This window comes from Maylandia zebra, linkage group LG13 (genome assembly GCF_041146795.1).
Source record: "Maylandia zebra isolate NMK-2024a linkage group LG13, Mzebra_GT3a, whole genome shotgun sequence".
Lineage (NCBI taxonomy): Eukaryota > Metazoa > Chordata > Actinopteri > Cichliformes > Cichlidae > Maylandia > Maylandia zebra.
This window is the reverse complement of record NC_135179.1, coordinates 5,876,520-5,899,956: the sequence shown is the minus strand read 5'-3', so window position 1 is coordinate 5,899,956 and position 23,437 is coordinate 5,876,520. Positions and strand designations below refer to the sequence as shown.

At 38.6% G+C, this 23,437-nt stretch overlaps 1 protein-coding gene across 3 annotated transcripts in view; it reads left to right on the top strand.

Moving 5' to 3' along the window:
• Positions 1-23,437, top strand: part of atrnl1a (attractin-like 1a) — a 325,816-nt gene that overhangs the window by 70,175 nt on the left and 232,204 nt on the right. For 2 of the 3 annotated variants that reach the window (XM_004553537.6, XM_076891448.1), the window contains exons 12-19: positions 3,656-3,740; positions 5,248-5,459; positions 6,735-6,853; positions 8,051-8,167; positions 9,185-9,317; positions 13,924-14,111; positions 16,226-16,439; positions 17,045-17,236. In XM_004553537.6, the coding sequence (XP_004553594.2) occupies positions 3,656-3,740; positions 5,248-5,459; positions 6,735-6,853; positions 8,051-8,167; positions 9,185-9,317; positions 13,924-14,111; positions 16,226-16,439; positions 17,045-17,236 (1,260 nt within the window). The remainder of the gene's footprint in view (positions 1-3,655; positions 3,741-5,247; positions 5,460-6,734; positions 6,854-8,050; positions 8,168-9,184; positions 9,318-13,923; positions 14,112-16,225; positions 16,440-17,044; positions 17,237-23,437) is intronic. The other variant, XM_004553538.6, reaches the window with a different exon arrangement.

Sequence of the window (23,437 nt, the reverse complement as noted above, 5' to 3'; positions counted from 1 at the left end):
GTGGCAAGCTGAAAGCTTGTTTGGAAGATGTTGGAAGTCGGGATGTATCTGAGGAGCAGACAGTGGCTGCCGTTCAAACCTCCATGTCCTCCTCCTCCTCCCGCCTTTCTCCATCAAGTTCTCCATTAGCACAGATCCGATCAAACTGTCAATCAGCCCGGCCGCACGGCTGCTTCGATCTGGACTCGTGATTTCTCCCTCTGTCCCACCATGCATTATTAACACAGATTTTCTCATATCCTAAGAGGAAATTAAAATCTGTGTGGGTCTGTGTGTGTGTATGACTGTATGTGTGTTGTGGCTGATAAGTATCTGTTGAGCCTGCAGTTCTTGGGTGGACAATTTGACAGCAGTCTCGGGGTGGCTGGTTATGGCTAGAGGATGGGATCAAAAGTCACAGAGGTTGTAATCTTTTTTTCATTTAGAGCTTGTTAGAGAAAGATTTTTAGCTGTGGCTGGAGGTTTGAGGTCAGCTTCATCATCACAATCAGGCTCTTGATTCACATGCACGAATCATAGTTCCACATTACATTTTCTTTATAGAGTAGAGCTTTCAAGCACAAGTTCACTCCTACTTCCAAGGTGCATGGGGAAGCTCTGGATCCTCAAGAAGTAAAATCTCAAAAATGCCACAAGTTGAAATGTGTCATTCAAACAATAAGTAGACAATAAGTCCATCCATCCGTCCTTTTAACAGCATATCCATTTTAGGTACCATTCCCAGCCTCGTCAGGGTTTCCCAAATTAATGAGAACTTGTCATAAAGAAAGGTCTAGATTCAGTCAAACTGGAAGACACAGGAAAGGGAAAATGACGGGACACAAAATGGAAAAATGAGAATACTTTTTTTTTCCCTAGAGGCATTTACATTCAGAGTTGCTAATTCCTTTTAATAGTTTTTTTGTCCACTTAGGATTTAGTAGAATTAGTACCTCAGATTTTATTGCTTCGCTTATGTTAGAAAATCCATCTTTTGTCCATGTAGTTGTTACTATCCATTCCCTTAGAGGTGGAGTCACAACGTTGAGTCACCTACAAAAAAAAAAGAAAAGAAAACTTTAAAGCGTTCAATCAGAAATCTGTCCTCTCACAGAGATGCAAATCTGCTTGTTTACTGTTTTCTATCTTTCTATTGGAACACAGATTGCAAACAGCTGGGACATTTCGGTCAACAAAAGCGAGAACTCCACAAAACAACAAAACCGTATTATTTTTTATTATATATTTCTGATGCTGTTGGTTATTATTTGCTTATTTTAGCAGTTATGTGTCTTGCAGCCTGTTTCATGTGGTAGATTCTCTAAATCACATGAAACATACAGCAGGTCTCCGAGGGTGTTTATTGGCTTCACAAGAACTGCAAGGCTTATTAATTATTAATAATTATATTATAAAGTGAACATAAAAAAAACACACGGAAATATTAACGTAGGAAGCTGTTGACATTTTGTCATAATTGTCTTGCAGATTAATTAAAAATAGCGCTGGCTTTAATAATAACCTGCTTATTTAAAAGATATGGGCCCGTTCTCTTTTTAACCGCTCTCTCACTGACTTCAGTAACAGTAAATCAGTCCAGAGAAAATAACAAACCAAGCGCACCTTGGTATATTCAGTACTAACAACATGATTTATTAATTCTGATGCACAAATTCAAGTGAAGTTTTGGTTGTAATGATTAATTCTGGAGCAAAACAAGTGAATAAAATATCGAAGATAAACGTCAGCTGCTTTATTCTGCAGCCAGCACAACTTGGAAAGTTCTCAAGGAAACAAACTCCTGCCTCACTGCTGATTCCCTGTAGTGCCTAAGCTTATTTCGGTGCTCAGAGTGCCAAGTGCCACAAGTGAAAAATATTTAAACTTTTAGCACCACGTGTGACTCAGGCTTTAGATGGATGTTAGATGCCATATAGTTGTGCACACCTGGATCCCACACTGAGTGATGATTACCCAGGTAGAGGTGCCAATTTGATTCAGGTCCTTGCAGGTTATATTAAACATGAGCTGACAAACAGCTGTGTGTGTGTGCAAAGCTCTAGAAATAGATGCTACAAGGATAAATCTCCACACTGGAGTAAAAATGTCTAGTGTTAATAGCAGCTGTCTTATAAATTATTTGCCCTTCTTTTGTGCGTTCTTAATAAACTTTTGGTATTCTGCTTCTCATTGTTTAAACCCTAAGTTTTATTTATTCATAAATATTATTCATCAGTCTTTTTGTCAAACAATATTAAATAATAATTCCATTTACATGGTTCTTTTGCAAAGTGCTTTGACAGACTAGCAAAGCCGAATCCAGAATTTCAACAGAAAGCTGGAAATTAGAGCTTCCTGTTTAAAAGCAGTTAAAGAAAAAGACTGCACAAAAATGTAATGACATCACATAATAGTGAGTTTGTAAAAATGTGTTTTTAGAAGTGATTTGAAGGAGGTCGCAGATTATCTCCTCAGGGAGGTCGTTTCAAAGCCCACAACTTACTCGCTTTAGTGATTTTTGAGTTTCTCGAGCAAAAAGACTTGAGAAATCTTGCTGTGGGAGGTTAAAAATCGGTTAAAACTTAACCTATTTAAAAAAAAAAAACCTGAGTTAAATACCTACAAACCGGTGCTGTTTAATTTAGCCGCACAATCACCGTTCTTCAGAGCTGCCTGATTACATCAGCATCACTCTTCTTGTCGTGTTAATACGAATGACCTTTAACCCCTGCTAGTTATGAACCCATTGCTCTTGGCGTTGATTAGAATAACCTCTTTTTGTCTGTCCCGTCACTGCGTCCTCTGTGGCATCCCTCGCTCTTAAACAAGCGCTCCCAATTAGCACAGCGCTTAACGAGGTCGTTAGCAACCTGGTGTCCTCAACTCTACCAGCGTTCTGTGTTTAGGGAAAGGCGCCTATAGCTAAATGGCACATTTACACTCACAACTTGGACTCCTTTTCCATCTATCTCTCTCACTCACACACACACACACACACACACACACACACACACACACACACACACACACACACTCACACACACACACACATTCAGTCACTCAGTCATTTCCATATTAATATAATGGGAGTATGTAGGGGTCATTAAAACATCAGAGAGTTGTAAAATCCAAATAGTAAAACACACAGAGCTGAATAGCACCAATGATAACTTGAGAGGGAGAGAGAAAGAGAGGAGGCTGTTTTATGATCATATTTGTGGCATGATGTGTTTTATGAAGTCAGCTCCCACATTATCTCCCCTATCATCTCTCGATCGCCATAATTCGATGTGAGAAGGTTATGGTAATGAGTTCTTATGGAATTGGGGGAAGGGGTTGAGCTGTGGGTCACACTCTACTGCTCATTGCTCTTGCATATAGTACGTATGGTTCTCCTTATTCTTCTATTATAACTGCATGGGGAAAAATGAAGACAATATTATCCAGTCGTATATTATCGTTAGCATTACCAGTTAAGGAAAACTGTAATTTTGCTGCTTACAGTGATGTTCACAGTAGCTCTTTGTCTGTTTATTTTGTGCAGTGCATTATCACTTCCTCAATAAGTGGGTTATTTATGTTTTGGTTTTCAAACGCTGCAGCAGTATAGCAGCACACACTCACGAGTGAATATATTCCTAAACATCGTTGTGTGTCTGCATGTGCTCGTCCTCAGCTTGTGATGAGTGGACTGTCCTTCCCAGACCAGGCCTGCACCGGGACATCAACCGCTTTGGACACTCTGCTGTGGTTAGCAACGGGTGAGTTTCTGCTTTTCATAACACGTCCCCCTAACCGATCCAATCCCAGACTCTATCTGGCTAATTCTTGTTTCCACCCTATATACAATAGTAAAACTTTGATAGAAAGTTCTTTGTAATGTATTTTCTGAAGTTAATGTAATTTTGGAAGGAGAAACAGTCATAGCCTACAAATAACGGTAGTTCTGCCCAAGGACAAGCCCCCGTATTACTAAAGGTAACAAAGTATTTTATTTTTTCTGAGTGTATCTTGAAATAAAGCGATTTGGTTCACAAAACATGCATGAACTTGCATTTCCTAAGTGTTTTCTTGTAAAAGTGCCACTTTAATCATAAATCTGTACCTTTACCAATCGTCCTTTGGACATTTCAGCAGTGATATTCAACCTTTGAAAAATATAAGAACAAGCCTTCCTGCTCAAATTACATTCATGCAAATAAAACACATCTATCCACAATGCGTGACACTCCAGCACAACTTTTTCATTTCCTTGATGTCTTCCTGTGATGTCCTTCAAATCTTGAGCGTCTCAGGTGAATTTTGCCTCTGCCTTCCTCCTTGACTGGTATAGTTTTGTTGTGTAGACTGTTTATGGATTGATCTTTTTTTTATCTCAATCTTATATTTAGTTTTGGTTGGCACTTCTCTTGTCACTTCTTCCTCCGCCTGCTCCTCTGAAGCTCCCTGTTTAGAAACTACGTCTCTCCCACCTCAGCTCTCGCCTGTATGTGGATGTTTCTCCTGCTACACTCTGTCAGAAACTTTCTTTGCACTTTCTATATATAGATACTGCATATATATATATGTCAACGTGTATTTCACTTCATTACCTCGAGACCTATATTCATTTCTAGTTTTTTCCTCTCTAACTTTTTCTCACCCTCATTCACATGCAGGCGGATGTGTGAATGGCCTTTGGGCTCTGCTTTCTAGAAAGATGTGGTTTATTACAGCTATGTACAACAAAGAAAACCCTGCCGTTGATGCACTGAGCATTTCTTGTTGCTCGTAGGGTTTAGCCTGAAAACAGATTGTGATTTTCTTGAAAAGAATCTGTGAACATCAGTCCCAGACAATCGGAGAGTACAAGACATTTTGTTTGGTGAAATAGAAAAAGTTATAGTGAAAATATAAATATCAGTGCTTTGTGATACTTAAATGTTTGCAGGAGTTTCATCGACTGACTTATTGCTGGGCTGAGAAATGACAGCCTGACCTGTTAACACCATTTACCCACCAAAAAGTCAGCTTTGAGCTCAGAAATGTCAGCTTTGAACTTCACAAGGACTGCTTCAAAATAGCAGCTTTTCTTTTTCACCCCCCCCCTCACCACCACCTAAGTCCAGGTTTATTTTTAAAGGTGTTCCTCTAACTTTCTCCTCCTTTCTGGAGGCATTTCTCATCTGTATAAAGCGTGTAGTGTCTCGCTGTTGCTTCCTTCCACAGCTCTCTGTATAAGTTCTCTTTTCCTGTTAGTTTGTATAATCGTCCCTTCTTCATCTTCAGCTCCATGTACATCTTTGGAGGCTTTTCTGGTATGCTTCTGAACGACGTGCTGGCTTACACGCCTCCATCCTGCCAGGCCTTCTCTAGCCCAGGTTTGTGCGCCACTGCCGGGCCAGGTGTTCGTTGTCACTGGGTGAAAAGTAGATGTGTCCCCTGGAAGCCAACACCACCCGACCACATTTTTCCTGCTCCTTTCTGCCCTGCTCGGCCTGGTATGTTATGCTTCTGTTTACCGAGCAAATTCTTTGCCATTTATATGCATCTGTTTCTTTGTTTCAGTCTAAATATTTTCACTGCCATGTCAACATAGTTTTCCTGAAATGTACCACACAATCAAGCACAAGTGCAACTCCCAAAAGGCTTATTTTTTCACAAGAATCGTAATTATTCTGGAGGGCTCTGAAGTATGTTTGCAATTCATAATTACAGGAACAGAAGGTCAGCACTGCAACAATTACCTAATTTCAAAGTAATTAGGATCGGTCTGAACCAGATGTAGATGCGGTAGCTCTTCCAGGTATTCTGCTTCAGGCACCTCGCTCGAGGTTTAAGTAGAAAGTAATTATGAAAATGATTTTGCTGTCAGTTTTAAATGGAGCATAAGCCCACATGGATTGAATGAATTAAAAGATCAAATCAATGGGTTTGCATTTAAAAGCCTGCTCATTGCAATTCACATACACCTTATCTAACCTTCATAACTCATGACAACATTTATGTGTCATCCCAAGCACACAAATCCCATTAATGTCCATAAAAACAAAATAAAATCTAACCTTAATTTAAAAGTTAAATGCTACATTTTCAATTTTTTTTCCTGGGTAATGCGATAAATGACTAACACACGCCAAAATACACCCCAATAACAGGTTAAAATGTGTTCTTTACTGACGCCAGAATAACAAATTATAGAAACTATAGTTCAAAAAGAGCATGTAGTCAAACCAGCAGCCTTGTGAACACTGATCATCTCTTCTACTGCCTGAGCCAGCCTGTGCAATCTATGTTTAGCATGTTGAGACAGTCTTAGTGTTAGGTCTGCAAATCCCGAATAACGAAGTTGTCACTTGGTAGCTTCCTGATTATTGCATCCAAATATGGTAATACATTTTATTTTACACTGCCCTAATAGTTTAAGTAGTTGTACATGTTCACCTGATGACTCTGTGCACTATATGTATTAACTGACTGATAGACATTTCCATGAAAATCACATTTACATCTTTGCTAGTCAAGAAGTCAAATCACCAACAGATGAACTCTTTGAAACATTTGTTGGCTGATTTCAATAAGTGGAAATCGATTACTGAAAGTAAAACTGTACGAGTTGTGCTCAGTCCATAATAGTATGAAAGCATTTTGTCCATACACTTTATTTAGACAGTAACAATACAGATTAGGGGGGAAAAGGCTGTGACCTAGTGTCTTTGTTGCCTTTGTACCGATGTGCTTATGTTTTTTAATTTGTCTGTGTTCTCCATTTTTAGACAGTACAGATGAGCAGTGTTTCCGCTTCTCAGACTGTGCGAGCTGCACTGCCAACACAAGAGGATGTCAGTGGTGTGAGGACAGGAAGTGCATATCTGCCTCAAGCAACTGCACTGTGGTGAGGCTTTACTGACTATCAGTAAAATATCTATGGTAAACCTTATCGTATAGTATTGATAGTGCAATAATTGAATTAAATCTTTGATGGAATACTTAACATATTGGTTCCTGACAATGCTAGAAGTCATAAAAAGTGCAAAGACTGTTCTGTCAGTGGCTGAGCATCAATGCAATTTGGCACCATAGAAAGTATAAAATATGGATAGAGGTAATTATATTTGTATAAAAAGGGCTAATCAGCTAATTGTAGCTTGTATGGTTTTCATCCATAAGCTGTATAGGGGAACACACACATTTGCTAGTTAGCTAAGTGGCATACAACACTCAACAAAACCAAAGCAGAAACTTCTTGGATGATCTGTATCTCACAGCAAGCCATAATCTTAGATTACTCAATAAAACGTGACAAAAGACAATGGAAAGGTCGAGTGTAATGACCCAAAGTATTTAAAGCAAGGCCTGCCTCCAGCTGCCTAATTTGGGACACCTGTCAAATTGGCCATGCCTAAAATGCCCCACTTAGTTATTATAGAGCTGTGAAATTTGACATTTTATCATACAAGTCTGTGAGGATTGACTTGCTTTTGCAGTCAATCTCAAGTGACCATTAAAGAAAATGCATTTAAAAAATAAATAAATCTCCCGAGGCCTGAGGCTTTTCCTTGTCTGTCACCAAAATTGCACTCAGAATTGGAGATGCAGCCATTTGGAAACGATCCTTTGTTGAGCGTGAGCTGAAAACGTGAGCTGATAAATGCTGGAAGAAAGTTCAGAGGCTTTTCATATGACTGGTTAAAGGAAGAAGCTGTCGATGTCTTATATAAAGTCTTAAAACAATCAACACCAATCAGTGTGGTCTTTTTAAATGATCACACAGACACACGCTCATTTAAGGTTTTTGTTTTTTCTTTTATTCTCTGAAGCATCAAAATGAACATTTAAAAAAAAAAAAAAGCAAAGTAATTGTTGGACTGAAATTAAACTTGTTATAAATATTTTCTCGTGTTATTTTGTTACGTTTGCTCATTTTGTTTCCTCCTTTCACAGTCTCTGTTTTTAATCTCAACCCTGCTTTGTGTGTGTTTCTTTGTGTGTTTGGCTATCTGTTGCTTTCTTTCTGTCTACGTGCTTGGCTGGATTTGATCTGAATCTGTGAATGGATCGGACTGTTTGTGTGTGTGTGTGTGTGTGTTAGCTGACTCTGGAGCTGGCCCAGCAGCATGGCGGCGCTCTGTCTCTGTCTCCCCCTCCGTCCATGTTGTCTGAACATCAGCTGAGCTTGTGGAAACACGGAGCCAGGAGAAGGGGACATGTGTGTATCATTTGACACTTCCTGTTAAGCTTCAGGTTTGGGCTGCAAGGTCACAGGTCAGAATAGCCCCTAAGGTTATGTGGACACTGGGGGGCAATATAAGTACAAATTTGCATGTATTTCATGCATTTCTTCTTTCTCCAACAAGTGGTACTAAAAATGGTGTGAGAAAAAGAACACTATGGTGTGAGGAGCTGTTCACGTCATTGAGCGATGCAGAAATTGTTACTGATCAAAAGCTTTTGAAGGTTTTGGTAAATAATTTGTAAGCAATAAAGAGAATCATAGAATATGGTCTCTGTTCTGAGACAAGACTTGTCATGCTTGTTTGAACATGAGTCTGTTTTTGGATCAATCCAAATGACACATCCATTTAATGCCATTTCAAGAGCAGAAAAACAAAATGTACGCTCAATAATCCTCAAGAAAATACGTAAGCAAAAATTGTCATGAAAACAGGACATGAGCAAAGACCTCTCCTTGGCCCTTTGTCTAACCTTCAAGGTTTTCATAGAAATCACTTTTTAGTTAATATGCTAAGAAAGTGGTGGACTAAAAAAATGAAGGTCAGGATTGTATTTACCTGTGCAATCATGGATATAAAGATGTGTCATCCTTTAGCAGAAAATGGGATTTTGTTTTTTAGGCTAAAGTACACTTTGCTGGTACCTGATCAAATTAGATTTTTTTTTTGAAACTTTTAAATAAAAAAAAAACAAATTTCCTTTCTGTTCTGAAACCTTATAGCTAAAACTGCTGCAGTGTAACTGTGCAGCATATAGAATAAAAACTACATCTCAGTATAATGTGTCCTGCATATTGATTTTCTTTTCCACTCTGCATGTTCTGTTGGCTGTTTAAATCACCACGCCCATTTATACTTTATTCATTTTCACCATTTGTTGCACACTATATCGAATTCTCTAGCTTTACTGTATTTATTGTTGAAGAGAAAACTGTCAAAGAACTCTAGCCCGACTGATATTATTTCCTGTTATTTTGTGTGTGTGTTTGAAGACGGTAAGAGACTCATCCAGGTGTAAGCGCAGGGAAGAGCTGGAGTGTTTCAGGCTGGCTAGCTGCAGGAGCTGCTTGCTGAACGTCAACTGCCAGTGGGAGCCACAGCAGCAGGAGTGTCAGGCGTTGCCTGGTGAGGAGAAACACTCACGCATGTAACATAGTAGCAAGCAAATTAAGTACCTCAAGTTAAATTCATGAAGCTCATTTTATTCCAAGTGAATCTGAAAACTTTTTCACCCGGCTTTGCAAAGTCTTTGCACAGCATGTTTGTGATTTGCTTTCTAATCTGCTTCCTCATGCAGATTGAGGCCATATGCAGCAAAATGAGAACACCTTGAGAATCTACTCTATTTACATAAAGAGTTTACAAATGCACGCATGGATAACCTGTTTTATAAATGCTCTGTGAATCTTTTTGATGATATTTACGACAGCGTAGCGTTCGCCCTGAAGTGACTGCAGTACTTTTTCAGAACTACTGGAATGTGTATCATATAAAACATACTGTGAAGTAAGACAAAACATTTTGCATGTTCCCACGCTAACCAGTGGCATAGTCTTAGTGGTCTTCACAAATAAACACCCTCATATTCAGGCAAGCATACATTCAGACAGGATTAGTATGAACACACACATAGAAGCATGCACACACTTGAGAAATGTGCTCTGCACTCAGCAGCATAGAGAAGTAGGCCAATTAGAAATGTTTACTGGATGTTCTGAATATGAATCCTTGGATGACTAACAAGTTTGAGTTATGCTGTGCAGCCTTAAAGCCATAGCTGCTCCTACTTTGACTTTTACTGCTAGCAAATATAGGGGCACAGGAAACACTCCTGCTACTTGAGTCCATAAATGATGCAGTTCCATGTTTTATTGTGTTATAAGGACCTGCTGGGTTCATTGGCAAAGACTTGTGAACTTGTACTAGCTTTAAGCCGAAGATGGCGGGCCCTTATGTTTTGCTGGGATAATAGAGTTTGATAACTTGATTATTACTCAGGAATGTGGTAGTTTGTTCATTTGCAGTTCAAACCCATATCTGAAACTGGATAAAACGAAGCAGAAATATCAAGATTTTTCATGACAGTACAATGTAGACTAACTAGGAATGTTTCCGATGACTAATTCAGCAGTCCATTAAACAGGAGAACTACTAATGGGCTAGGTCTGTGAAACAGAAAAACAAAATTATGCTCAAGCTAATGGATCAGGTTGGGGGGGTTCATTATAAACGTGTACTCAATATTGTGTCAATATTGCACATAGGATAATGTCAAATAATTTGGTAATTGTTCATTTGCACAATTATGTTCAGAAACATCTCACTACCAACATGCACGTTTCATTTGAGTTAGATCTTGAAAATAACAAGTACAAAATAAAACCATAGATCAATTTTAGTCAGAGCATTATTACAGTGTTTTTTTGTTTTTTTAAAATATTCTATAAATGTTACAATACTGTGAACATTTTTTCACTATTGAACTGAAATTCTGTCAGTGTGACAGCCCTAGAAAGGTTAAACCACAGACGGTATATATGTATGACGCATTGGGTTTTGGACTGAATTTTGAAGCCTAAGCATTTCATTTTCATTTTAGTATCATATCCATATTTGGATGAGACAGTGTACTGTTAATCTAATCATCTAATGTATACAAGGAAACTTCATTCAACTGTAAATTGGTGCAAAGCACTGAAACATATGAGTTAATTAAAACTAACATGATATCAATAATAAACAAACTGGATCTTCTGGGTGGGTTGTACCTTATAGCAAGTTATTCTATGTTAGATCATTCCATTAAAATTGCACCAAAAACACCAAAGACACAAACATGGCCCAGGGATCTAATTCAGTGACTACACTTAGCAGAGGTGAGGCCTAGCAGAATTCGACTGACCATAACTCAGTGTCATTTAAACACCCACGCCCTTAATTCCAGTATCCAGATTGAAGAGACAACTATACAGTTGTTATGAGAGAAGACCCCATAGAGGCCAAAGTTGTTTTGTACCAGGGTGTAAAAATATTTTAATGCTATAAAGTTAGGCCTTTAACATGGCAGTGCCAGATTTTTATCAGGATTTAAAATAATTACTGGTTAGTACTTTTTGTGCCAAATAGCAAGGGTATTAACGTACTGTGTACAGTCGAGTAGTTACCCACATCCCCAAATAATTCTAAAGTTATGGTTTTCTAATTATTTTTTTTCTATTGTTTTTTGGACTCCGTGGGAACTGTTTGGGAAGTGGCTTGTTTTTTAGCTGCTGAGGTTGCAACTTGAGTTGAAGATCATCCATACAGTTGTTGCCTCAGAATGTTAGAGCGATTTAAAACTGTTAATTACAGTTTTAAATAAATGAAATGTATTTGAATTACCATTGAAAATTTAGCCCTTACAATCATCTGCCTAATATTTCACAAATGTACGTAGTTTATCAAGTGTGCTTTAACGTTAGCAGTGCTAGCACTAGTAGACTCATTTCCTTGCAGTTTAATGTCGTATCCCAGTGCAGACTATGGCTGGATATTTCTCTGGTGGAGTGGAGACTTCACATTGGTTTATTATCCAAATGATGAAAACGGCAGTTCATTTTCTGGTGGTTCTGGCAGTATAATTTTGTAATGGTATGTTTATTTTCAAGGTTTAGGAAACTAAGGCTGTGATTGTATTTTGTTTAAAGCTTAAATGGACAGAGATAGAAGACAGACATGTGCTTCTATTCTCTGTAAATCAAAATGAGTACTACTATTTGCATCTTCCATGCATTTGATAGTATTCTGCAGCTACCCTCTTATATTGCAACACTGGAGCTTCACCATCCTGCCACTTCTCTAGTATTTATATGTCCACAGGCAAGATTATGCTACTTGGCATGAAGCGTTGCAGACCACACAGAATAAATAAGATATTTCTTTTTTGTTTGAGTCCATTAACATGCTGAGGCCGAAACAAAGCTTCTGTTTTCCTGGAGTTTTATGTGGAGATGGCTAAGAAGAGTTGGGTTATTTAAAGCTGTCTCTAACACCATGACAGCAGTGGCCTTTTCTTTAGACATCATGTTATGACTCATTCTAAATGGTCCAACATGTTTATCTCTGATTTTTACACAAAGACTGTAACCCAGTCAATCTGTTTATTCTTACGCTCCCCCCTTTTTAACCCTTAACTTTACTTTCTCCTCCTGTTTCAGTCAATTATTGCGTACTTATATTGCATGTAAAAAAGATAAATAAATAAAGAGAGCAGGTATTTTCTTTTCTGTTTTGGAAAGGTTGGTGATGGAAGCCATTATAGGCATGTGAATGTAATCAGTCCTGGAGACCAAAATAAACAGCAGTGCTCTGGAGACTGAATGGCTATTCTTTCCTTTCATCCTGGCTAATTGAACGGCCTCTGCGCTGTTATAGTCTCCCACAAGACACTTTAGTGACCCAGATAAGAACAATGAGTGCATATATGCGTTTTATGGGTGAATTTATCTTCCGCTTCTACTCAGTCCTGTTCCTTTATCCTACGGGCGACATATTGTTAACTCCTGGGAATCCTATTTGTCAGGTCTGTACAAAGCAAGAATTTGCTGCTTTAATCCAAGACAGCATTAATCAACAATTACATCAGCCTCTAATATTAACTTCATAAATATTTAATCACATAAGCCAGAAGAAATTCTTTTAATGTGGTTCAGTCATCTGTTTGTTCTGGCAGAAAAGTTTACTCTCCAGGCCATCACATCTGTTCCAGTATCAGTGACTTCTTTGTCCATCACTTACCTTCACTGAGGATCCCACTTTGGTCTCAGCTGACTCTCAGCTCACTTGCACACCTGCTCCTCATTAGACTTGGTCTAAATACCAACCCTCAACTGGCAGCATGAAGGATATCAATTAGATGCCTGCTTGACTAATGAAACCTGCAGTTACATCCAAGTAAAGGCTGCTTACACCATTCTTCTTGTTTGCTCCCCCTCCTTGATGTTGCATTGTTGCAAAAAAATAAATCTGTAATATAAAATGTGTTAGTCTAGCACGGGGGTCGGCAACCTTTAACACCCAGTTTCCACGCAAAAGAAAACACTGGGAGCCGCAAATACTTTTTGACGTCTAAAATGAAGATAACACTGTATAAATTGTTGTTTTTACCTTTATGCTTTGTGTGAACAACTAAGGTGTGTTGCTTATTAAATCCATTTTATTTATGTAATTAACACATTTTGAACTCTTAAAGAAATATAACAAAAGGAAAGACACCCAGCTGAACTAAAATGATCCACGTAGCAAACAAAAACTGTTATATCGCCTTTGGGCTTTTAGAGCCTTGACCTGACTTTTAAAAAATAATTGGGAAAAAAAGCACTATGCTGCTAAAAAATGAAAAATAGATATTTGCAAATTTCTGCCTAAATATGTATTTTACCTGGTTAATGTGTGTGGCGGGGCGTGGTCTGCAGCGCCGCTGCATGGGAGTCGGACGCACCTGAGCGGCACCCGCAATCACGCCTCGCTAAGGTATTGCTTTGAGGTTTTTGTTTTTACCCCAAATGTGTAATATCTGTACATCTATTTATTAATCATATTGTTCGTTTTCTTCTGTGTAATGAATGAAAATTTGAGGATTACAAGTCTCTAAAAATATCATTTTTATGCTTTTTATAATGTACAGATATGCAAGTTCATTGTACAAATGAAGTCGAAGGAAAAAAAAACAGTACTGTGTTTCTGTATGCAGGCCAGCTGTGTGGGGATGGCTGGCACCAGGTTGGTGAGGTCTGCCTGAGGATCAACTCCAGCAGAGAGAGCTATGACAATGCCCAGCATTATTGCAAAAACCTTGGAGGAAATATTGCTTCTTTGTTGACAGACAAACAGGTCAATTTTGTTCTGGAAGAGCTACAAAAGTATCAGCTACAAGACAAGGTGGGTGGTTGTCATGCAGTAAATTCAGAAATGACAGGCATGCAAACAATGTCAGTGACAGGTATTCATTATTTTCCACTTGTATGCCTTATAAAATAACTGTGGCTGTTTATGCACCATTATATGTTGGTGGGCGAAGATATAAATCCAATTTTTAGACATGTTTGGAATGATAATCATAAGAAAGAGTAGTGTGGAAGCAGATGTAGGTTATCACTTTAGAATAGAGGTTCCTGGTGAAAGCTATATTCTTCAAGTCTGTGTGTATTCTACAAAAAAGTTACATTGGAATGCCAATAATTTAGGTTTTTAATCATCTTTAGCACTCCTGACTAAAACGATGTGTAGTCACAACCTTAAAAAATTATTGTTCATAGTTATCTTTATTAATTTGGTCATATGAAGAATGCATGAATCTTCTGTGTATAAATTTTTTAAAAATTTAGCTGATGTACCTGAGGTTTTACCAGGCCAAATTTGGTGGCATTCCTTCTTGTTGAAACTTGTTATAACTGTAAGAAAAGGTTTGAAAGTGTATGCTAGATCACTTCAGGGCCAGTGTTGAAAAGATGTAATTATTTCCAATAGATCCTCCAAACAAAATGATCAACTCAGTTGTTTGTGTCTATCCTCAGGAAACTGGATGAGTCTGGTCTGAGATTAAGCAAAATTTAAAAGCATTTTGCCCAGATATGATTAAAAAGTTGTATATGAATGTAACTTAAGGTTACAACTGCCACCATCTTCGTGCCATTGACACAGGTGCAACTTTGTGAATTGTGGCCATTCTGTGATATATGTGTACACAAACCTGCCTCCATACATTATTTATCATTGGATGCCAAATAATGTGTTTCTCACCAGCACAAAGCAAGGCTCACAAGCAACTAATCATTAACAGAAGCAGTTGTGGCGGTTCCATTTCCATAGATTCAAGATATTTCTAATTGGGGTGTGTATGTGTTTTATCTACCATGGAAATTGAACATTTAGAAAGCAAAAAACCCTTCTAAGGCCACCATGGAGCACAAAGACAAACTGCATGGTTATAAATGACCGTCACACTGAAATGTTCACTTCTAATTCTCATGTTAGGAACTCCATATGAGAATCTGACATGCTTGACAACATTTCATGATGAATCCAACCTGTCCGGAGAAACAGTGGAGGGTACAAATGTAGTTAATTTTCTTCATTTTTTGACATTTAGAAATCAAAATCTCACAACCTACATTTACTATGCCTTCAAAAAAGGTTTTTTTCTTTTCATCTGGATTACAAAGGATTTTCAAATGGAGGAGCTGACTAGACACAGAAAGGCGTGCGAAAATATGCATTTGCTGACATATAAATGCAATGTCACAGTATTCTTGGGATCCTGAATTTATCTAATGAAATGAATCACAGCTGTGGGAAAGAATTCTTTCACGTCACAAATGTTTTGTCGGCAGATAATTCAAATGTTCACTGAACTACACTTCAATCAGCTGCTGTAATTTCTGGCCCTTTTTGAAATTTTGAATGAGTTTGTGCTTTTATAGCAATTACAGTCATTTGCAGATGGTTTGATTTAGGATCCACTTTAATGGAAAACACGACACTGTCTTCTTGGCAAAGTAGATGTTGTCTTAGTTAAATTACTATGTGCTTCTTGCTTAGGTGATAAAAAGCATAACGTGACCTGCTATGAAAGAAACAGGATGAGGATTAATTGTGTTTATACTCTTTCATTTGATGAATCTGACAGAAGCACAGCTATCTCTCTAAAGGGCAGCGTCTAAATTTGTGCAACGTTTACTTACACAACTCTACGTAAGAGTTTATGAAATATTGTAGGGAACATGAATGGAGACTTTTACCATCTTTGTCACCCCAGAAACACGTTTATATTTAACTATGAATAAAGCTCAGTTAACTTCTGAAGAAAATATTGGAAGGATCTTCTCTTACTGTGATATGAAACAGTATCAAGTAACATCATAAGGACTGTCAGCTTTCTCCCAAGTTAATGACCAGTGCTAATTCCACATAACAGAACATCAAGAAAAAGTTTGTATATGTTGTACATAAAGTCAGTCACTGACTAATTCAAACCTGTCTTTCTGCTTCTACAGATGTTATCTCCATGGGTTGGCCTGAGGAAGATTAATGTGTCGTACTGGGGCTGGGAGGATGCATCCCCCTTCACCAACACCACCCTGCGATGGTCACCTGGAGAGCCCAGTGACTCAGGCTTTTGTGCTTACTTGGAACAAGCTCAAATGGCTGGTCTTAAGGCCAACCCCTGCACTGCCACCACTGATGGCCTGATCTGTGAAAAACCTGCTGGTGAGAAAAAAAGAATAGAAAGACAAAAGAAAAAAATGTATTTGAAGGTTAGCGCACCTAATGAAACCATACACCCACCAGCCACTTCATTAGGAACATCTGCTCAGTGTGCAAAATGCTAATCAGCCAATTATATGGCAGCAACTCAATGCATTTAGACATGTAGATGCGTTCCAGGCAATCCGCTGAAGTTCAGACTGCTGTCTTTTTCTTGCACAACCATTTCTACAGTTTACAGAGGTCAGAGTAATTTGAGTAGTCTGGCCGTTCAGGCTCATGGTGGTAGGGTCATGGGGTCATAGGGGGATATTTTCTTGAAACACTTTCGCCCCCTAAATATTACTTGAGCATTGTTTAAGTACCACAGCCTGCCTGCGTATTGTTGCTGACCCATGTCAATTCCTTTATGAGCAAAGTGTATCTATGTTCTGATGGCTGCTTCCAACAGGAATGTGCCATATTGTCTCCAGATCTATAAAATAGTCAAACTTGTGTTTTTACAGCTACACTATCTTACTATTTGGATGTCACTGAATGCAAAACAAATATAGCTAACAGGTCATTTAATGTTTCACACACCATGGTGCTGTCTATCCCTTGCTCAGGGAGTCCCCAGAGTCAGAGTGCTCGTCCCTGTAAGACGCCTTGTGCTCTGCGCACCAGCTGTGCCAACTGCACCAGCCAGGCCATGGAGTGCATGTGGTGTGGACGTACTCAGCGCTGTGTAGACTCCTCTGCGTATGTCATTTCCTTCCCCTACGGCCAGTGTCTGGAGTGGCAGACCCAGGATTGTACTGGTGAGACTTTTTACTATGCTGCTACCATCATTGTAGAGGAAAATATTATATTGTTTTTTGCTTTTATTCATCTGACAGGTAGACTTATAAGTATAACCATAGGTAATTACGTGCAAGAACAAAAAATCACACTCATTTAGTGTGCTTGGTGCGTTACACTGTTGTTTTTTGTTTTGTTTTTTTACACGTAGCCTGAACAATTCCTTACAGTCTGTAATTCCTATTTATTTAGTGGAATATTTACTCAAAATGGGTCATTATTTTTCTTTTTTTGCTTTTATTAAACTGAGAAATTCTAGTACTTTTTATTTGATTACTTTAATTTTTGCGAGTTTTTGGATTGGATTCTTGTACAAGTCTCAGTGGTTTAAAATTGTTACTGATATTGGGAGAAATAAGTTACAAAGGTCAGGTATAATATTATTTGTTCATAATCAAAGTGGAGTGTAGAGCCATGCCAGAAAAACATAAACTTGTGGCATTTTTGAATGTTTGTACTCTGCTGTATGTTATCTTTGTGTCAGGATAGTTTATGTCTACACAAACAAATGAACAAAAGATAAAAACTGTTACTCATACCTTTGGGAAAGAGACCAAAGTGCGATGTGTGGACAGAGTCATTCCAGGCTCCCATCGACTGTCTTATCAGCAGTCAAGGCTACCCATCAGCCTCACACACACATTGACTCAAACACACCAACACTAGGGCAGCGCCAACTCTCCTGTAGCTACAGGGCAGAAAATCAATCACCTACAATGACACATGACTCACTCAATATGAAGTCCTCGCTGCTGTCTCTTAACATTTCTCTGATATACAACCTCTCCCCGGGGATGGTATAGTTCAGCTTCACCGCTGCTTTCTGATGAGATGGTTTCTTAGCATGGCTGAGCCCTGTGACTCTTTCGTGGCGCCTAATCGTTTTTGGAGTTTCTAAATCCTCAGTCTCACCGGGAAAGTAACTTGGTGAATTCCGTACAACAAATTAAACAAATAGGTGGTTAGGTTTTTAGGTGAATTTTCATCCACTCTGGGTCAGATTTCAATTGAAAGGTTGGTTTGTCCAGGCTAACACAAACAAGACAGAGGGTTAAGCACTAAGGCGCAAATGGAAATACAGGGAAGATGTAACTATTACTACTAGTACAGAAAAACAACAAGATGGGAACCAAAATACAAGCTATCACATAATTGAACTGTCCCTAGAAGTGATAAAATAATAAGCAGCAAGAGACTAAAGGGACAGGAAGATCAACTAAAGACTATATCACCACAACTGAGATTCACAAGAAATGTGAATAATAAAGAAATGAAATATAATTATTCTCAAACACAACCCAACAATATTCAAACATCCAGAGTACTCAGAAAACAATAATAAACTAATAATAAACTGATAATAAACTGATAAATAATACATGAATACCAAATCCTCACAGTAACTCAAAATCCAAAACCTGGGGATAAGTACTCTAGGTTGTACTTTTGGAACAGCCAGCAGACCACATAGGGATTATAGGACCACCTTGTGTCTTCCTTTTACATTTTACTTTCCCTTGCTGTAAGAGCTCTGTAACACCAAAATTTCTCATCCGTGGGATAAAGGTCTATTCTATTCTAACTCAGAAAATCTAGGGAAACAATAGAAATTGCAGTTTAATTGACCCGAAGAAGAAGTTTGGGTAGAAAACCTCAGTTTATTAGGAATATTGAATAAAAAAAACAAAAACAACAGTGGCTTTTTCTTTTAGTTCATGGGACAGATACAACCAGTGTGCCAACCTGTCTTAGTTTTTCTGAGATGTGGCATGAGACTCTATAGGGGATGTCCTTATGAACAAGAAATATATTAAACTGGTAACAGTATACACTGTGGCACTCAGTCCTAGCTGGGGCTGCACAAGACCCTCAGCCACGGGTCAGTTGCATCTGATCGTCCAGACAGCTCAGGTCTCACAGGCCGAGGTGGCTCACACAGGGGGCTCAGGATCCACCAACTGGGGCACAGATTTTGCAATAACCTGGACAGGTGCCAGTTCAGTGTGGGGAGGCCCCGAGCAGAGCTGTATCCGGTGGAGCCATCTGTGGGGAGGTCCTGGATACCCTCAAAACACTGGACACATGGATTTCAGTCTAATGTACAGTAAGTAGAGCTGAGTTAATCCTGCTTCCAGAGAAAATGGCCAACTGCAACCTTGAGGTGGCAGTAGGAGGGAGGCCAACAGGCCAGAGTAGACATCATTTTAATTGAGATCGATTTTCAGATTTGACTTGACAAGCCCTACTTGCCTCACTTGCCCTAATTCAATGCTGTGAGGAATGAGGCATGACTTATTCTATACACATAACACTCATTTCCTATATTTCTATATACACAGCTGCTTGTGCAAAACAAAGCTTTACAAGATGGAGTTGATTACAAATTTCTGCCTTTGATTTTATTGCAACTTTGGAAACTTCAGACGTCTAGTTTAAAATTCTGGACCTCACTAATTTCCAAACCCTGTTTAGAAATTAGTTTGGTTTTATTTTAGGGAAAGTTAGAGCAAGGTAGAACTATATTTTATTTGGCAGTTCAACAAGTGTCTCTTAGGGGACAAAAAAAAAGTATTCCCCTGAGGCAAAACTTTGCATTGTTATTTTCTGTCATTTGTTAGACAAATACTCACTTTGGAGCAAAGTGTTCTTGTTTGTGCAGTTACAGAAACGGCTTCAGAAACAAGAATTTTCTTTCTTTATGTGACTGGTGATTATTATTCCTTCCTGATGCCAGTACTCTAAGTGCAGACAGCTCTCCAGCCTACTGTTAGCAAGCCAAGGATGTCTTCCTGTCTTTCGTCTTACGTTCAGTGCTTACATAATGGCACGTCCCCCATCTTCTCTTTTATTATTCATGTCTCCATTTGGTGACAGAAGGTATGTAGGAGGCTTTTGTTTTGCTATTTTTTTTTTACCTTTGTTGCTGAAAGCACAGCTTAGTTTACTTATTGTAAAATATGACATATTTTATTTTTCAAATTCCCCCGATGGTGCATCTCAGTCCACAATAAAGGCACTTCAGCTAACATTATTTAATATCAGGTAATTTATAAATTAATTAGCATTAAGTAACGATAAACAAATGTCTCAATGTTTAAGGATTTACCTGTTTATTGCTAATGTATGTTACTATATGGTTAGTGAAAATTAATAACATGTATATCATTACATTGACAGCCAAGGTGTTTCATTAATCATAAGCGATTGCTTTATAGTGATAAAATACAACACCATTTACTTTTTTAAATCAAATTTATTCAAGGTTCATGGTTGTCCACCTACTCTTTCATTCTCTAACTTGTAATCGGTTTTTCCTTGAGACTTACGTGAGACTTATATTTACTGATTTCAACTCTGACTTGACCCCAAACTAAGTGATACCACGTCAACAAACAGAAACATTAAAAATGTGCACCACCTGTACCTGAAACAGTTTTTTTTTTTTGTTGTTGTAATAAAAAGGCCAAATTTGGGTTCTGCAGTGTGATTGTCCCCCCCCCCCCCCCCCTTCCTTTCACTTCCTTGTTGACTTGTTTTCAGCTAAAGCGCTGTCCCAGTTCTTGCCGTGGCTATGTATGTATTCAGTTTTTCATTACAGTAGTTTTGTCCTTAAGAAGTTAGAATTAGAATTTCACTGTGTTTGGTCTTATAGTCCTGTTTTAAAAACCAAGTTCACCCTTGGTGGCTTGAGCTTCAATATAAAATAATAAGGTTAAAATGTTGAAACATGTAGAAAATAGCAGCATTTATTTTTTATCATTTTTCTAGGTTGGTAGAGCACAGTTCTATGTTCTCTGGTAGACAAAGACTGGTAGACTCTCGCTCGTTGCTGCTTCTACTTCTATAGTGCGTAGACGTTGTGGAAAAATAATTAGTTAACAAATGGTCTTTGTGACCTATATTGTAGGTCGAAAACAGTTATTTATTAAGAAATGCTTTAAGCTAAGATAAGATAAGATAAAACTTTATTAATCCCTCGGGTGGGTTCCTCTGGGAAATTCGGTTTCCAAAAGCACAGCACCGACAGAAGTTACAGAATATTATATATATATATATATATACATACATACATACATACATACATACATACATACATACATACATACATACAGAGACATATATAAATAAAATAAAATATACAAAGGGGATAAATAGAATAAATAGGAATAAAAATAAAAATACAAGTGAATTGCACATTTCAAGTATTGAGGTCTATTGCACCATTGACTATTAACAAAAGTATTGCACAGTGAAGTGAAGAGGCACTACAGCTTAGTTGTTCCCCCCTCCTTTGTCCTCCTGTTTCCCCTCCCTCTCCCCTCCAGAGAGGAGGGGAAACAGTCTGATGGCGTGTGGGACAAAGGAGTTTTTAAGTCTCTTAGTTCTTGTCTTGGGGAGAAGCAACCTGTCACTGAACAGACTCTTCTGGTTGTTAATGGCCGTGTGCAGAGGATGCCTGGCATTGTCCATAATGTCCATCAGTTTCTTTAATGTCCTTTTCTCTGCCACTGTCACCAGAGTGTCCAGCTTCATGCCGACCACAGAGCCAGCCTTCCTGATCAGTTTCTCCAGCCTGGATGAGTCCTTCTTTACTGTGCTGCTATACATGATAATTATGATTGATCAGAATTCATAGCACTCACATATGCACACATTTGCTGTGAATGAGCTAAATTAGTACATTGGTAAATTGGTACATACACAACTGTGGCACAATGACCTGCCGTAAACAGCTGAAGGGTTCATGACCGTGGCGGTGGAAACTCCCCCCCCCCCCCAAAAAAAAAAAAAAAAATAGAAAAACATTCTATTGCTTGTCTGATGATCCAATTTGAACTGTGTTATTTCTGTCTCAGGCTGATTTGGCTGCAGGCTTTCTGTATCATTCCCATATTTCATGTAAGCCAGAGGCTGTCTACACACTCTTCAGCCAAACATACTGAAATAATTAATTTCCAGACGTCAAAGTTGGACGCTCTTTTGTGGGTAAACTGGTTTTAATTTCCAGTCTACAGCAATGACTTTGTGTTATGAAATGGTGTATATCGTAGACCTAACAATGCCATGGGAAGGCTCTGTTGAGAAGTTCTCCAAGAGCAAACTTGACTCATACTTGAATGTGGCAGCTGATGTTCAACTGTCAACTGTGAAAGTGGAGAACCCACAGAGATTGACTGCAGCGCCTGTGTTGCATCATCTACAGTTAGGTTGAAACACGCTGGGGTGCAGTACAGGGCTCACCATCAAACATCACTTACATCATCAACAATCAAAGATCTGTCAGCAGCAGACACTGCAGGCCACTGGATCTGGATAAGGCAGCAGAACACCATATGGGCAACAAAAGCAACATCAACATGGTGCCATGGGGGGGTGAACTTGGGATGTTGAGATTCACTGTTAAGCTCTCTGGAGGGGGTTTCAGGCTAGTCAACAATACAGAGGAGATGGAGGACGTTACTTAAGAAAATGGTGATGAAATCATGCGAAGTCTAACAGCAGGACCGACAATGTTTGGTAATAGTCCTTGGACTCTTATGTATATTGTCAGTAAAAAAGCTCTGGCAGCAAAAAATACTTTGTTAGCTTGTCTTCAGGTGGTGTTAACTTTGGTGACAATTTTTATTACACTTAAGATGATTAATGGATATGCTGTTGATGTCTATGCTTGGGGTTATATGGCATTACAGTTTATTATGGCAAATAAGGCAAAATACATGCTGTTAACATGTGGCGTGAAATCAGCAGTGGTGTAGGAAATTCACAGGTTCTTTTGTTGAAGTAGTAATAAGTCACCATTAAGACTCCGTTACCTTACAAATAAGAGACCTTCTTTCACGATAAATCAATTATACTTGTTGTCTGATTGGGAAAACAGTCTTTTAGACAACTATATTTACAGTGGAATAGTTTAAGAAAAGCAGCAATGATGAGCCCCTCCAACACTTTCATCTTCTGTTTCACAGTCTGTTTCTTTCCCAGAGACCCAGGGCTCCCTCTCCCTAAACATACATGCACTTGTGTTCGCCTTTCAGTTTCTATTGCTGTCAATTTTAGCTTTTCTTTGCCACCTCTGACAAAGAGACATTTTCTTTCACTGTGGAGAGCTTCCACAGTTAATCTGCTCGTTCCATTATCCTTCATTTCAGCAAGTGGCAGTG